Genomic DNA, 13,885 nt, shown 5'->3' with positions numbered 1-13,885 from the left:
TCAAAAGGCCAGAACAGCGACATGAATAGGCAAAGCGGTATGAATGCGGGGGTACAGAACAACCCACCATCGCGAGTGGTGTATCTGGGTTCTATTCCATATGATCAAACAGAAGAACAGATCCTTGATCTATGTAGTAATGTTGGGCCCGTGATCAATTTGAAAATGATGTTTGACCCCCAGACTGGTAGGTCGAAAGGTTACGCGTTTATCGAATTTAGAGATTTGGAATCCAGTGCCAGCGCAGTCCGTAATTTGAATGGATACCAATTAGGCTCTAGGTTTTTGAAATGTGGTTACTCCAGTAATAGTGATATATCGGGTGTTTCACAACAGCAACAACAACAGTATAACAGCATTAATGGGAACAATAACAACAACAGCAACGGAAATAATAATAATAATAGTAATAATAATGGGCTCGACTTTCAAAACAGCGGAAATGCCAGTTTTCTAAGTCAAAAATTTCCCGAATTGCCCTCTGGTATCGACGTCAATATAAACATGACCACCCCTGCCATGATGATATCGAGCGAACTAGCCAAAAAACCAAAAGAGGTACAGTTGAAATTTCTACAAAAATTCCAAGAATGGACAAGAACGCACCCTGAAGATGCTGTTTCCCTATTAGAGCTGTGTCCACAGTTGAGTTTTGTTACAGCTGAATTATTACTTACAAATGGAATATGTAAGGTAGATGATTTGATCCCGTTAGCTTCCAGGCCGCAGGAAGAGGCATCTGCTACGAATAACAACAGCGTGAACGAGGTGATGGATCCAGCTGTGCGTAACAAACAGAAAGAATTACTGAAGCAAGTGTTACAGCTGAATGATAGTCAAATTTCTATCTTGCCCGATGATGAAAGGATGGCCATTTGGGATCTAAAACAAAAAGCATTAAGGGGAGAATTTGGTGCATTCTGAAACTAGGGAGCCAAAAATATACAAAAAAAAAAATGGTTCGGCAATGACGAAGGCATAGTTTATCACAATGCCTACATAAAGGGGCTCAAAATAGGATGTATAACTTAGAAATTAATATCACAATCACTTTATCCTAAGGCACCGTCTTTATAAGTGTAAGATAACGTTTACGTTACTGCTACCCCTTTTCTTTTTCTACTTCCATTTGCCTGAAAACGGCTAAGTATCGTTTTAATCATTACTCATATATCAAGTACATATGAACATATATAAGTCTCAGTTTTGTGCATGCTAAAATTATTTTCTGGGTTAATATCATAATCATTACGTGGACGGAATAGGGAAAAGATGCAAACATAATTTAGCCCCTGGTTACACAGGACACAAGCTGCGAGTATATGACTCGTTACCTGCACTCTCTAATAGTCATCACAAGGAGGAGGGTCGCTTTCTAGTTGTTGTAGTCTTTTTTGTTCAAGTTCTTGTTTGTCTTCCGACGGTACATTAACTTTATCATTTGGAGAATACTTTGGAACTGGGGCACCATCACATTCGTACGCATTTAATGGGGCCAACCAATCTCTTAAATCCGATTCAGAACTATGCGGAACCGTGGTTGAAGGTTGGCGAGGGAGGTTTGTATCGTCCTGAAGCTGTTCGGTTCTCGTTGTTCCTATGACGGTTTCTATGGACATACCAGTAACATTTCTCAGCCTCTTCAGCTTTTCTACATTTACCATATCTTTGAAAAATATACTGGATTCATAGCCTTCAGAATCGTTTTCCAGAGTTTCTGGATTGACCATACGTAGCATTTTCCTTTGGATACGGTTGATGTTATTTTCTACGCCCAAGCCATTCTGTTCTTCGATAGGTGTTCCTATTATTCTATTAGATTCAGTGTAAACCACATTTTTTTTGGATAAATTAACCATAACTTCGATATAGTACTGAAAGGAAAAAAATTTGGCCACAGTAGTTAGGGTCGAAAATGCATCGAGGGGTACTTTCAGATAGACTCTAGATTGGAACTGCAACGTTTCAGGGTTGATGTATATTGGGGAGATGCTTTGACAAATATCTTTTCTGAAGGTCTCCATAGGGTCATCTTTGCCTGCACCACCGACCCTACATATTCTCACCAAAGTGGTGGTGAGACCCGCGGGAGCATAGAAAGGTTTATAGTGGTCGATCTTCACGTCTATAGGGATAATCTCTCCAATCATGAATCCAGCCTGCGGTATGTCTACGGATATAGTCACCGTTTTATTTGGTAGAGGAGGCGTTTTAGAGTTTACTGAGCTGCTAGAAGAATTAGAATTGTTAGACTTTTGAGTTAGCTGTGTATATGATGAGGACTCGTCCTCTGTAAATTTGCTCTTTTTATTTTGGACCATGGATGCTGATTGTAGGACTACCGTTTTGGTCTTCGGCTTGGGCAGCCTCGACACGTCCAGGGGAACTATGACTGCGAACTCATGTTCACATTTTGCTTCAGGTTTTTTTACTCCGTTGACATTATTGAGGGACTCTAAGGTGCAAAAGAGGAAGTACGTTATCGAGCCCCTTTCGAATTTTATAGAGCTCAACATTCCCCTGCCTCTTGGTATCCGTATCCTGAAGGGAAACCTATGTTCCCCCTTGCTTAGACCATTGAGAATAGTAGCTTTATCAATGTGCGGTTTCTTTTCCTTAGCCGAAAATGCTGTCTTTACGTAGTCTTGTCCATAAAGAAACGTCGATTTCTCTAAAGTTTTCTCGATTCTCTTATTCTTGGAGGTTGGGCTGTTCCCAGTTTTCACGCGAACTTCACATACTAGCGACAACTTGATCGCTACGTTAGTTATGTCTCTCTTTATATCGATGACCGCTTCTCCGGTTATGCTTTCATTGGGTTTCCAAACTCTGTGCGGTTCATCTATATCTATACGAAATTGCTTCACGTTATTATGGGCCAGCATGCTATTTCCGTAACTGCCAACAATGCCATGAGTCTTTATTTTGGAGGACGCCTTTGATTCTTTGTTCCACAGTTTCAGTAACGACATTTTCAGTCAATTCTACTGACAATGAGGATGGTGTTGGTAATAGTGTATTAGCGTACTTTTGCTTTGACACTGAAATCTTGTACGTGCGTGAGATGATGCGTATTCGGGAGATGTCTATTTTCTAATTTTTTTTTTTTCGTCTGACTTGTTACTTTTCATTCAGTAAGCTTAGACAATACTACAATATACTTGGAAGAAGGAAATCAAATGTAAGGGGAAATGAAAAAGGTATAAGGTTAAGAAAATGGCGCCTGCAGTAATTGTTAGACAGTACAACGTATTTTCTAGCCTACCGTTTGGATTGGAGCAGGATAGTTTAAAGAATAAAAAAGAAAGAGAACAGTGAACGAATTAAGTACGTAGTAGAAAGAAGTACAACAAGTGCGAGAGAAGAGGAAGAGGCTTAGAGTACAAAAATTATATATACCATGTTTATTTGAAGTAGACATATCGCAAAGAAAGAAAGAAAGAAAGGGGAAAGAAAAAAAAAACAGGAAAGAAGAAACTTAAAAAAGGCCAAGGAAATTCTGGTACTTGGCATTTCGTACTCTGAGTGCGACCTGCAAGCCAAATAACGATTTTCAGATTCCCCGATTGGCTTTTTTTTCTTGGCAAACGATACGAACTACGAACGATCGCGCGTTAACACGTCACACCGCAGGAAAGAGCGAATAGAACTGGTGAGTGTCACCGTGGTCGGCGCAGCTTAGCAACGCCATTAATAGGCCGTGGGCTGACCGCCTAGTTGATAGGCAGGCGTCCTAGGCGGACTCCGCTGGACTCGGCCCGTCGTGGCTCATGTTCACGGGAAGCCCGTGCGAGGCGTCGGATGGCAACGTGGAGCCAAAGAGGGTTGGGACACCCGTTGAAAGTATTGTTTGAGTCTAAATGGTATAGTCCGAGCGGGGTCTATATCGGACTATGCTGCTTCCAGCTTTGGTAAGTTGCTTAGCAATCTCGGAGTCTCTGCGAATAGTGTAGTGCCACAATGGTTTTAGTGGTCAAAATGGCTTTGATATGTATATACATACAGTGCCTGTCAGCATTGAAAACAGCATCGCTGGTGAAGATCCATACGAAGTTTTCGAGAATGGCGTAGTTTCCGCGGGTGGCGTAGTCAGAGAGCACTAGTTTCGCGAGCATAGCAAAGATAACTTCTTTTTTTGTTGTAATGACGCGAAGATTTGTGGTTGGACCCCGAGCTCTAACTCTGGCGGGACATAATGCACTACAATTGAACGAAGCTGAAATGTTTGTGCTACGGGCTTGAGTATTACGGGGTATCTTGACGATTCTAGTATCGTTAGAAGATTAAACTTGTTGTCAGCACTTGTCATCAACTTGATTTACAGAGTGGTACTTATGACATAGATTACGTAAGATCCAAGCTACGCCAAATGGTGGACGCGCGGAATGTCGGATCTTGAGAATTTGTTGCATAACTGGATAATTGTTGGGATTCCATTGTTGCTATAGGCTATGATATAGGTAACAGAATATACTAGAAGTTCTCCTCGAGGATGTAGGAATCCACAAAAAGGCGTCGATAATTCTACAGAATAATAATATTATTTCTTCTTTTGTTTTATATGTTGTCGTTCATTATCCTATTACATTCTCAATCCTTGCATTCCAGTTTCCATTAGATTGGATGACTGTTTCTCAATCCTTATGCCATCCTCTTACACCGCATGTGATATTATACTACTAAATAGATGATATTAGAATTTCATTCCAACAGATCTAAACTGATTGTCCAAGCGTTTATACGTTTGAGTAGTTCATCTAAGGAAGGCAGGGCTTTGCCTGATGTACTCAATCTTGTGCGCTTCATAACGGTTGTTTCATACGTTTAGGTTAATATATTTTATAAATATGACATAGCTAATCATGAGTCATAACATGACTGTTGTATCTCAAGATGAGATACCTCAGCATTACTAGATTTACCAACCTAGACATAAAACATGTATGAAACACGTACGAAACAATAGACAAGATTGAGTATACTAGGCAACCTACTTGCCTAAGATGAACCAAACTAACCAAACGTATAAATACCTGAACAATTAGTTTAGATCCGAGATTCCGCGCTTCCACCCTTTAGTTAGATTCAGATCTTATATAGATTATATAGGATAAGTAACATTCTGTGAATCACGATAATAATAAGTCTGACAACAAGTTACTCTCCTAAACGACTTTAGGATTGTCAAGACATCCGGTATTACTCGAGCCCGTAATACAACAATGACTATAAAATAGTTGGTTTCGTGGTCTAGTCGGTTATGGCATCTGCTTAACACGCAGAACGTCCCCAGTTCGATCCTGGGCGAAATCAAGTTTTATTTTTGCCCTACCAAAATAGTCCAACACTTAAGGCATTAAGCGGATACTACCAAATGAACCTTCATTTTTTTGTAGTCTTTCGTTCTTTTCTTACTTTTTTAATTCTTCACTAGCTAGCTATATATAGTTTCACTTAGTAATCGTTCAAACGACGAGTTATGAGAAACGGGGAATGATTTCAGTTTCTCTGTTTGAGACGCACGTAAACCAGCTATCAAACCTGTTTCAGTGGGTGCACAAGACCATACATAGCCCAACTCCACAAACTTGTCTGCTATCTGCTGCTGGTGGTTATCCATCAAAGCATCATTCACACAAACTAGCAGTGGTTTGTTCAACCGTAGAGAATCCAGTATTGAGCCTGTTCCGGCGTGTGATATGACCAAGTCTGAATAATCACGTATGATGCTTTGCATCTTGGTCGAAAAGTCGAACCCGGTCACCTCTAATTTCCCGTTCATTAAGGCGTAGTGCCTTACGGTGTCACCGCAGCCAAACTGCTCGGTTGGAAATTTTTGGTTCTCTCTTTGACCACCACGTTCTTGCACCAAACGTTCAAATTCAGAAACGTAGTTTTTCCCAAACTGAATGATAAGACGCACGAACCCATATTGAATCAATTCTTGGCAAAATTCATCGCTCAGCACGCATGAGACGAGCCTTGGAAAGGGTATCGTTGCGCCGCACGTAACAAAAATGGTCTTTTCTTCTATAATACGCATTGTTTCAAAGAGTTAGCCTCTCACTTCCTTGTCTTAGCCTCTTCCGTTTTAAAAGACGCTTTCATTTTCCTTTTTCTTCCATCAGGTTTCTAACATAGAATAAAATTTCGCACACTTCTACCCTTATTCTTATTCGGAAATTTTCGAATTTTAAAACTGTCAAAATGCGAGTAAGGTGGCAAAAGTTGTAATATCAGTAGCAGCAGTTTAGATTTATGTAAACTGAACAACAGTAGAGCAGGATACTATTACGACAATGACAGCTGCTGTAACGTCCTCCAATATAGTATTGGAAACCCATGAAAGTGGTATCAAGCCTTATTTTGAACAAAAGATCCAAGAAACAGAATTAAAGATCCGCTCCAAAACAGAAAATGTTCGTAGACTAGAGGCCCAAAGGAATGCGTTGAATGACAAAGTACGTTTTATCAAGGACGAACTACGTCTATTACAAGAACCTGGATCTTATGTAGGCGAAGTCATAAAGATTGTTTCTGACAAAAAAGTCCTCGTTAAAGTGCAACCTGAAGGGAAATACATCGTGGATGTTGCAAAAGATATAAATGTGAAGGACTTAAAGGCATCTCAAAGAGTTTGTCTAAGGAGTGACTCTTACATGTTGCATAAAGTTCTCGAGAATAAGGCTGACCCGCTAGTTTCATTGATGATGGTGGAAAAAGTTCCTGATTCCACATATGATATGGTTGGTGGTTTGACAAAGCAAATAAAGGAAATCAAAGAAGTTATTGAACTGCCCGTAAAACATCCAGAGCTTTTCGAAAGTTTGGGTATCGCGCAACCAAAGGGCGTCATCTTATATGGCCCCCCTGGCACAGGGAAGACATTATTAGCAAGGGCCGTTGCACATCACACTGATTGTAAATTCATTAGGGTGAGTGGTGCCGAACTGGTACAAAAGTATATTGGTGAAGGTTCCCGTATGGTCCGTGAACTGTTTGTGATGGCTAGAGAACATGCTCCTTCCATTATCTTTATGGATGAAATTGATTCTATTGGCTCCACTCGTGTAGAAGGTTCTGGTGGTGGTGATTCAGAAGTTCAAAGAACAATGTTAGAACTATTGAACCAACTCGATGGGTTTGAAACTTCTAAAAATATCAAAATCATTATGGCCACGAATAGACTAGATATCCTGGATCCAGCACTTTTGAGACCTGGTAGAATAGATAGGAAGATTGAATTTCCACCTCCAAGTGTTGCAGCCAGAGCCGAGATTTTAAGGATTCACTCTAGGAAAATGAATCTAACCCGTGGTATCAACTTGAGAAAAGTTGCTGAAAAGATGAATGGTTGTTCTGGTGCCGATGTTAAAGGTGTCTGTACGGAAGCTGGTATGTATGCTTTAAGAGAAAGAAGAATACATGTTACTCAAGAAGATTTTGAATTAGCTGTCAGTAAAGTTATGAACAAGAACCAAGAAACGGCCATTTCCGTCGCCAAGTTGTTCAAGTGATGTATTCTTTTTACTTGGCTCATTGTATATGATACTTAGTGTATGTGTGTATAAAAATCATAGTTTAACATTAACTAAGAAGCGAAATTATACTGCTGACTGGATTATACAGGATATAGCAATCGTTTGTCTTTCGAGAACAGAGGGACATCGCTGTTTTTTCCCCGTCCTGACCTGACCTCACCTCATTGATAGTGAGTCGGGGGGGGGAGGCCGTTCCTTTAGTGTATTTTGAAAAATAGTACGTACCTGCTTTGCAAAAAGGACTGAAAAAAAAAATTCAGAAGTTTTGATTAAAGGTAAACAAAGCAAACAACCACTCCGCTTAGCAGCCTTGACTCCTCAGCTTTAACAAAGGCGTCTCTGTTGATAGTAACTAGAAGATACAGTTTATCTACGGCGACTTCATATTTTTAGGCTGTTTTTCCTGTTCCTGAAAGAAAGAATTTATTCCAAAGAACAGTAGATCAATCGTAGGAACTATGACTGATCAAAGAGGCCCACCTCCCCCACACCCGCAGCAGGCCAATGGCTACAAAAAATTTCCTCCTCATGATAACCAATACTCTGGACCCAACAATAATCAGCCAAATAACCATTATAACGAAAATATTTACGGGGCAAGGGAAGCCCACAATAACAAGCAATACCAGTCAAAAGGTGGCAAATACGGATCGAATAAATACAATAACCGTAATAATAGTCAAGGAAATGCACAATATTACAATAACAGATTCAATAATACCTATAGACTGAATAATAACGACTACAACCCGGCAATGTTGCCAGGTATGCAATGGCCAGCTAACTACTATGCTCCCCAGATGTACTATATACCCCAGCAAATGGTTCCAGTTGCTTCTCCACCATATACACACCAGCCACTGAACACTAATCCCGAGCCTCCCTCCACACCTAAAACTACAAAAATAGAAATAACTACGAAGACTGGTGAACGTTTAAATTTAAAAAAATTCCACGAAGAAAAGAAAGCTTCGAAAAATGAAGAGAAGAATGATGAGGTGGAGCAGAAATCTAAATCAGGAACTCCTTTTGAGAAAGAGGCAACACCTGCGCTGCCTATTAAAGATGTAGTCAAAGATACATCAACCGAAACAACGAATGAAAAATCTACTTCTGAGGCCGAAAATACGAAGAGGTTGTTTTTGGAGCAAGTGAGATTGCGTAAAGCTGCCATGGAAAGAAAGAAAAATGGTTTAATATCTGAAACTGAGCAAAAGCAGGAAAAACTGAATCATCCTAATACTGACACAAATAAGTCCAACTCAATCATTGAATCGGAACCTATTAAAGAAACGCCAAAACCGACTGGAGAAACTAGTGAAGTTGTCATTGATGAAAAATCAGGGACAAGTGATGTTCCGCCTCCACAACATGTAACTGGAAGTGTAACTAAATCTGTGACTTTTAACGAACCAGAGAATGAGAGCAGTTCCATAGATGCTGATGAACTTGTTGAAAATGATTCTAATGAAATTTCTGACGCAACTGACGGAAAAACCGTGAGTAAAGGTGACGGATACACACCAAATTCCGAAATCACTACGGAGGAGAACGCAGTGAAGGAAACAGAACCTTCCACATCTGATATAGATATACCAACTGTATCTCAACTACTTGAAACTTTAGAAAAAGCCCAACCAATTTCTGATATATATGATTTTGCCTATCCAGCCAACGTCGAGAGGCCTGATATCAAATATAAGAAACCAAGCGTTAAATACACCTATGGCCCCACCTTCTTACTACAATTCAAAGATAAACTAAAATTCAGGCCTGATCCTGCTTGGGTTGAAGCTGTATCTTCGAAAATTGTTATACCTCCTCATGTTGCCAGAAATAGACCAAAAGATAGTGGCAGATTTGGGGGCGATTTCAGAAGTCCATCTATGCGCGGTATGGATCATACTTCAAGCTCGAGAGTGTCATCGAAAAGAAGATCAAAGAGAATGGGCGACGATAGAAGATCTAATAGGGGATACACTTCTAGAAGGGATCGCGAAAAGGCCGCAGAAAGGGCAGAAGAGCAAACTCCAAAGGAAGAAGTCGCTCCGTTGGTACCAAGTGCTAATAGATGGATACCTAAGTCAAGGGTTAAGAAAACCGAGAAGAAATTAGCTCCTGATGGCAAAACTGAACTACTTGATAAAGAAGAAGTAGAACGAAAAATGAAGTCTTTATTGAACAAGTTAACTTTAGAAATGTTTGATTCGATCTCCTCTGAGATTTTGGATATAGCAAACCAATCAAAGTGGGAAGATGGTGGTGAAACATTGAAAATTGTTATTGAACAAATCTTCCACAAAGCTTGTGACGAGCCTCATTGGTCTTCAATGTATGCTCAGTTGTGTGGCAAAGTGGTCAAAGACCTCGACTCAAGCATTAAAGATAAAGAAAACGAAGGAAAGAATGGTCCAAAACTCGTATTGCATTATTTGGTGGCGAGATGTCACGAAGAATTTGAGAAAGGTTGGGCTGATAAGTTGCCTGCGGGAGAAGATGGTAATCCATTAGAACCTGAAATGATGTCCGATGAGTATTATATTGCAGCAACCGCCAAGAGAAGAGGTTTAGGTCTAGTACGTTTCATAGGGTACTTATATTGTTTGAACTTATTGACTGGGAAGATGATGTTTGAGTGTTTCCGAAGATTAATGAAGGACTTAAACAACGATCCGTCGGAAGAGACCTTAGAATCCGTTATTGAATTACTAAATACTGTGGGTGAACAATTTGAGCATGACAAATTCGTTACACCTCAGGCAACTCTTGAAGGTTCGGTACTGCTTGACAACCTATTTATGTTGTTACAGCATATCATTGATGGAGGCACTATATCGAATAGAATAAAGTTCAAGTTAATAGACGTGAAGGAATTGAGGGAAATTAAACATTGGAATAGCGCCAAGAAGGATGCTGGACCGAAGACAATTCAACAAATCCATCAGGAAGAAGAGCAATTACGCCAAAAAAAGAACAGCCAAAGATCAAATTCAAGATTCAACAACCACAACCAATCTAACAGCAACAGATATTCTTCCAATAGAAGGAACACGCAAAGCACTCCAAGGGATAGTTTTGCCTCCACAAAAACAAGCTCCTTCAGAAATAACCAAAGAAATGTTCGTAAAGCCGAAGAAGTTTCTCAAGTTCCAAGAGCCAATATGTTCGACGCATTAATGAATAACGATGGAGACAGTGATTAGAAAATTATCTTTAGAAATAGTAGGTTAATCTTCATTTTTTACTCCATGTGTTAAAATTTTTTGTGCATTAACTATACCTGATCTTTCGCCATATACAATTAAATTTAAGAGAAAAAATAAGTTTTTAATATGTATATTACAAAAAATAACGCTTTTATCCACCAGAGATTTAACAAGATTATATAATAATGAAAACGTGGACAAGAGGCACAAAGTAGAAACATAAAGGCTAAGTATTTCTTGATACGTTCCCTTATCATAATACATTTTGTGTGCCCTTTAGTTGACGTTGTCTTTCCATACCTTCTCTTTTTTTTCGTTCTCTTCTTTCTTCCTTTGTTTCGATTGGTATTATATCAACTTTAGAATTTGAATCCGGCGCAGGAGTTAAGAGTTCTCTCTCGATTCTATCATATAGTGCTTGCATTTTCCTGGTATTCTCATCGAATTTGCTTAACGATAAAGAATCCAAAACGCTTACGTATTCTGGACTCACAAACAACTTCAAAGTGTCTGAATCCTCATCCAGATAGCCGATTGGTACGTCTAGTTTAATATTTATCCTGATTGCAACGAGATTATTTGAGCCAATCCCGCTTTCCCTGAATCCACAAGACATGGCTGCGTTGTATAGTTTGGATGCTGCCTGAAAGTCTCTGCATTTGACGTGCAGTATGAAAGGCTCGTACTTATACAGAATGTATCTGGTACTTCCTGTAACTTGCTCTACTGGTATTTTATTGTCAGATAATTCGAAAGCAAACTCACTTTTTGATCTCAACTCATCTAACCAGCCAATAACTTTTCCGCGATCATGAGTGACGTAAAGCCACTTACCACCTTGCCCTTTACCACCTATCTTGACCTCCCCATTGTATAACTTCGTGCCTTCCAAGAACACACTGACTCTACCGGAACATGATGAAGTTGTTACCATATTAGCGCTTGCGTTAATGAGATCGATTATTGGAAGACACAGCTCATCGATAGTTCCTTTTGGTGACAAATCTGGCTGGGTTGAGTCTATCTCACTCAAAATTGCCTTCTTTTTCTGTTCAAAGGCATCCTGTGCAGCCATTAGTTACGAAATCCTTACTATTTTGTTTCTATCTGCTATACAACTATCAAGGCAGAATTCCAAAAAAAAGAAGCTGTTTATGTATACCACTGAAGGAAAATCAATAGTAGGAGGAGAGCTTTTTGTTTTGGGAAAGAAAAAAAGAGATCTCTGACCTGCTGTTACTTCAATTAAGCGAGGTGCTGTGGTATACTGACATAGAGTGCTATTTTCGAATTCAAACGCAGGCTTATTCAAAAAACACTCACGATGGGGGTCGAACCCATAATCTTCTGATTAGAAGTCAGACGCGTTGCCATTACGCCACGCGAGCTTATTTTATGTCAAAATGTTGTATTTCAAAATGGGATAGGTCAGCATTACTAGATTTACCAACCTAGACATAAAACATGTATGAAACACGTACGAAACAATAGACAAGATTGAGTATACTAGGCAACCTACTTGCCTAAGATGAACCAAACCAACCAAACGTATAAATACCTGAACAATTAGTTTAGATCCGAGATTCCGCGCTTCCACCCTTTAGTTAGATTCAGATCTTATATAGATTATATAGGATAAGTAACATTCTGTGAATCACGTTAATAATAAGTCTGACAACAAGTTACTCTCCTAAACGACTTTAGGATTGTCAAGACATATGGTATTACTCGAGCCCGTAATACAACACAAAAGCGGGGACATGTATGGATATATCAATTATATGTAAAGGCATAAAGCAATGGTCAAAGTGAGAATCTGATTATGTTGGTACGAGTAGTAATTAATAGTGAGAATTGGGTGAATAATTAGATAATTGTTGGGATTCCATTGTTACTAAAGGCTATAATATTAGGTATACAGAATATACTAGAAGTTCTCCTCGAGCATATAGGAATCCATAAAAGGGAATCGATAGTTCTACATAGTGTTATTATTTTATCTTCTTTCTTTTTATATGTTGTCATTCATTATCCTATTACATTATCAATCCTTGCATTTCAGCTTCCATTAGATTGGATGACTGTTTCTCAATCTTTATGCCATCCTCTTGCACCGCATATTATAATATACTATTAAATAGATGATATTAGAATTTCATTCCAACATACCACCCATAATGTAATAGATCTAATGAATCCACTTGTTTGTTAATAGTTTAAATATTTTTATTGGGAGGGGTTTTGTCATCACGTCAGCAATGTTCCTTTTGGTATCCACGTAGCATACGTGGAGGTTATTATTTGATACTTCGTCCCGAAGTCTCATTGCTTTGGTACCGAAAAATCTGTTTCTAAATTTCTCTTCATTTTTGGACATAACTATACTGATTGTAGATCTGCTGTCAGTAAGTAAGCCTTTAATGATTGATTTCCCATTTAGTTCTTGTATAAGGTGACTCAAGTTATTTAATAATGGAATGGCTTCACTGATTGCGTGTATTTCTGCTTCTGTGGTTGAAGTACATGTTAATGAAGCTTTTGTTGATTTTCCTCCGATCACCTTTCCATTTAGTAAATAGATATTACCAATCTGAGATTTGTAATATGGTTGGTTGCCATAAGAGGCATCGCTTATTACAACTAATTTATTTTCTGGTTTTGCAGATTTGCTTTTGTGCCATATTAATTGTTTGTCTCTAGTGTCCCATAAGAATTGTATCAATTCATATGTCATGTTTAACACTTGTTTGGACGGAAATAGTATATGTTGTGCAAGTGTGTTGATATAGTATAATAGGTCAAATCTGAATTTATATCCAACATATGACGCTAGACCTATCAACTTTTGCATTTCATGCACCTTCATGTTGTAGTCGTCTTCTTCTAGCTCTAGCTCCTTCTGGTTTATATAGAGACCTGGTTGACCTGGAGCACCAAGTTTTCTTCCTTTTGGATTCAAAGGTACGTTTAATTTGGGTATTTTCTCAGTTAGTGAGTTTTCCATACCTAATTTCATGTATTTACCTCTTTGATATTTGATTTCTAAGCCAAGGATGTCGTATTGAATTTCATCATCGCTTTCACCTAGATTTATAATCTTGGTATCGTATTGTATCTTGAGTTTTGCTATAATTCTTT

The 13,885-nt window shown here is 38.9% G+C and overlaps 6 protein-coding genes and 2 non-coding genes across 8 annotated transcripts; 4 read left to right on the top strand and 4 right to left on the bottom strand.

Annotated features, from left to right (window-relative positions):
* Nucleotides 1-21: 21 nt before the first annotated feature.
* Nucleotides 22-924, top strand: RNA15 (Rna15p; the record flags this gene model as incomplete). Its single annotated transcript, XM_033910424.1, has 1 exon — nucleotides 22-924. The coding sequence occupies one exon, from the start codon at nucleotides 22-24 to the stop codon at nucleotides 922-924; it is 903 nt and encodes a 300-aa protein (XP_033766315.1).
* Nucleotides 925-1,343: 419 nt separating this feature from the next.
* Nucleotides 1,344-2,972, bottom strand: RIM8 (Rim8p; the record flags this gene model as incomplete). The annotated part of the gene is made up of 1 exon (XM_033910423.1): nucleotides 1,344-2,972. One exon carries the CDS (start codon nucleotides 2,970-2,972, stop codon nucleotides 1,344-1,346), a length of 1,629 nt encoding a protein of 542 aa, XP_033766314.1.
* A 2,267-nt stretch (nucleotides 2,973-5,239) lies between these two features.
* On the top strand, nucleotides 5,240-5,313 carry SPAR_Gtrna12V. Its single transcript has one exon. It is a non-coding gene; the product is annotated as a tRNA-Val (tRNA).
* Nucleotides 5,314-5,434: 121 nt separating this feature from the next.
* Nucleotides 5,435-6,043, bottom strand: ALG13 (N-acetylglucosaminyldiphosphodolichol N-acetylglucosaminyltransferase catalytic subunit ALG13; the record flags this gene model as incomplete). Its single annotated transcript, XM_033910422.1, has 1 exon — nucleotides 5,435-6,043. The coding sequence occupies one exon, from the start codon at nucleotides 6,041-6,043 to the stop codon at nucleotides 5,435-5,437; it is 609 nt and encodes a 202-aa protein (XP_033766313.1).
* Nucleotides 6,044-6,299: 256 nt separating this feature from the next.
* Nucleotides 6,300-7,517, top strand: RPT6 (proteasome regulatory particle base subunit RPT6; the record flags this gene model as incomplete). The annotated part of the gene is made up of 1 exon (XM_033910421.1): nucleotides 6,300-7,517. One exon carries the CDS (start codon nucleotides 6,300-6,302, stop codon nucleotides 7,515-7,517), a length of 1,218 nt encoding a protein of 405 aa, XP_033766312.1.
* Nucleotides 7,518-7,999: 482 nt separating this feature from the next.
* On the top strand, nucleotides 8,000-10,744 carry TIF4632 (translation initiation factor eIF4G; the record flags this gene model as incomplete). Its single annotated transcript, XM_033910420.1, has 1 exon — nucleotides 8,000-10,744. The coding sequence occupies one exon, from the start codon at nucleotides 8,000-8,002 to the stop codon at nucleotides 10,742-10,744; it is 2,745 nt and encodes a 914-aa protein (XP_033766311.1).
* A 256-nt stretch (nucleotides 10,745-11,000) lies between these two features.
* On the bottom strand, nucleotides 11,001-11,822 carry TYW3 (tRNA methyltransferase TYW3; the record flags this gene model as incomplete). Its single annotated transcript, XM_033910419.1, has 1 exon — nucleotides 11,001-11,822. One exon carries the CDS (start codon nucleotides 11,820-11,822, stop codon nucleotides 11,001-11,003), a length of 822 nt encoding a protein of 273 aa, XP_033766310.1.
* A 241-nt stretch (nucleotides 11,823-12,063) lies between these two features.
* Nucleotides 12,064-12,135, bottom strand: SPAR_Gtrna11R. Its single transcript has one exon. It is a non-coding gene; the product is annotated as a tRNA-Arg (tRNA).
* Nucleotides 12,136-13,885: the final 1,750 nt, after the last annotated feature.

This window comes from Saccharomyces paradoxus, chromosome VII (genome assembly GCF_002079055.1).
Source record: "Saccharomyces paradoxus chromosome VII, complete sequence".
NCBI lineage: Eukaryota > Fungi > Ascomycota > Saccharomycetes > Saccharomycetales > Saccharomycetaceae > Saccharomyces > Saccharomyces paradoxus.
This window is presented reverse-complemented; position numbering and strand designations above follow the sequence as displayed.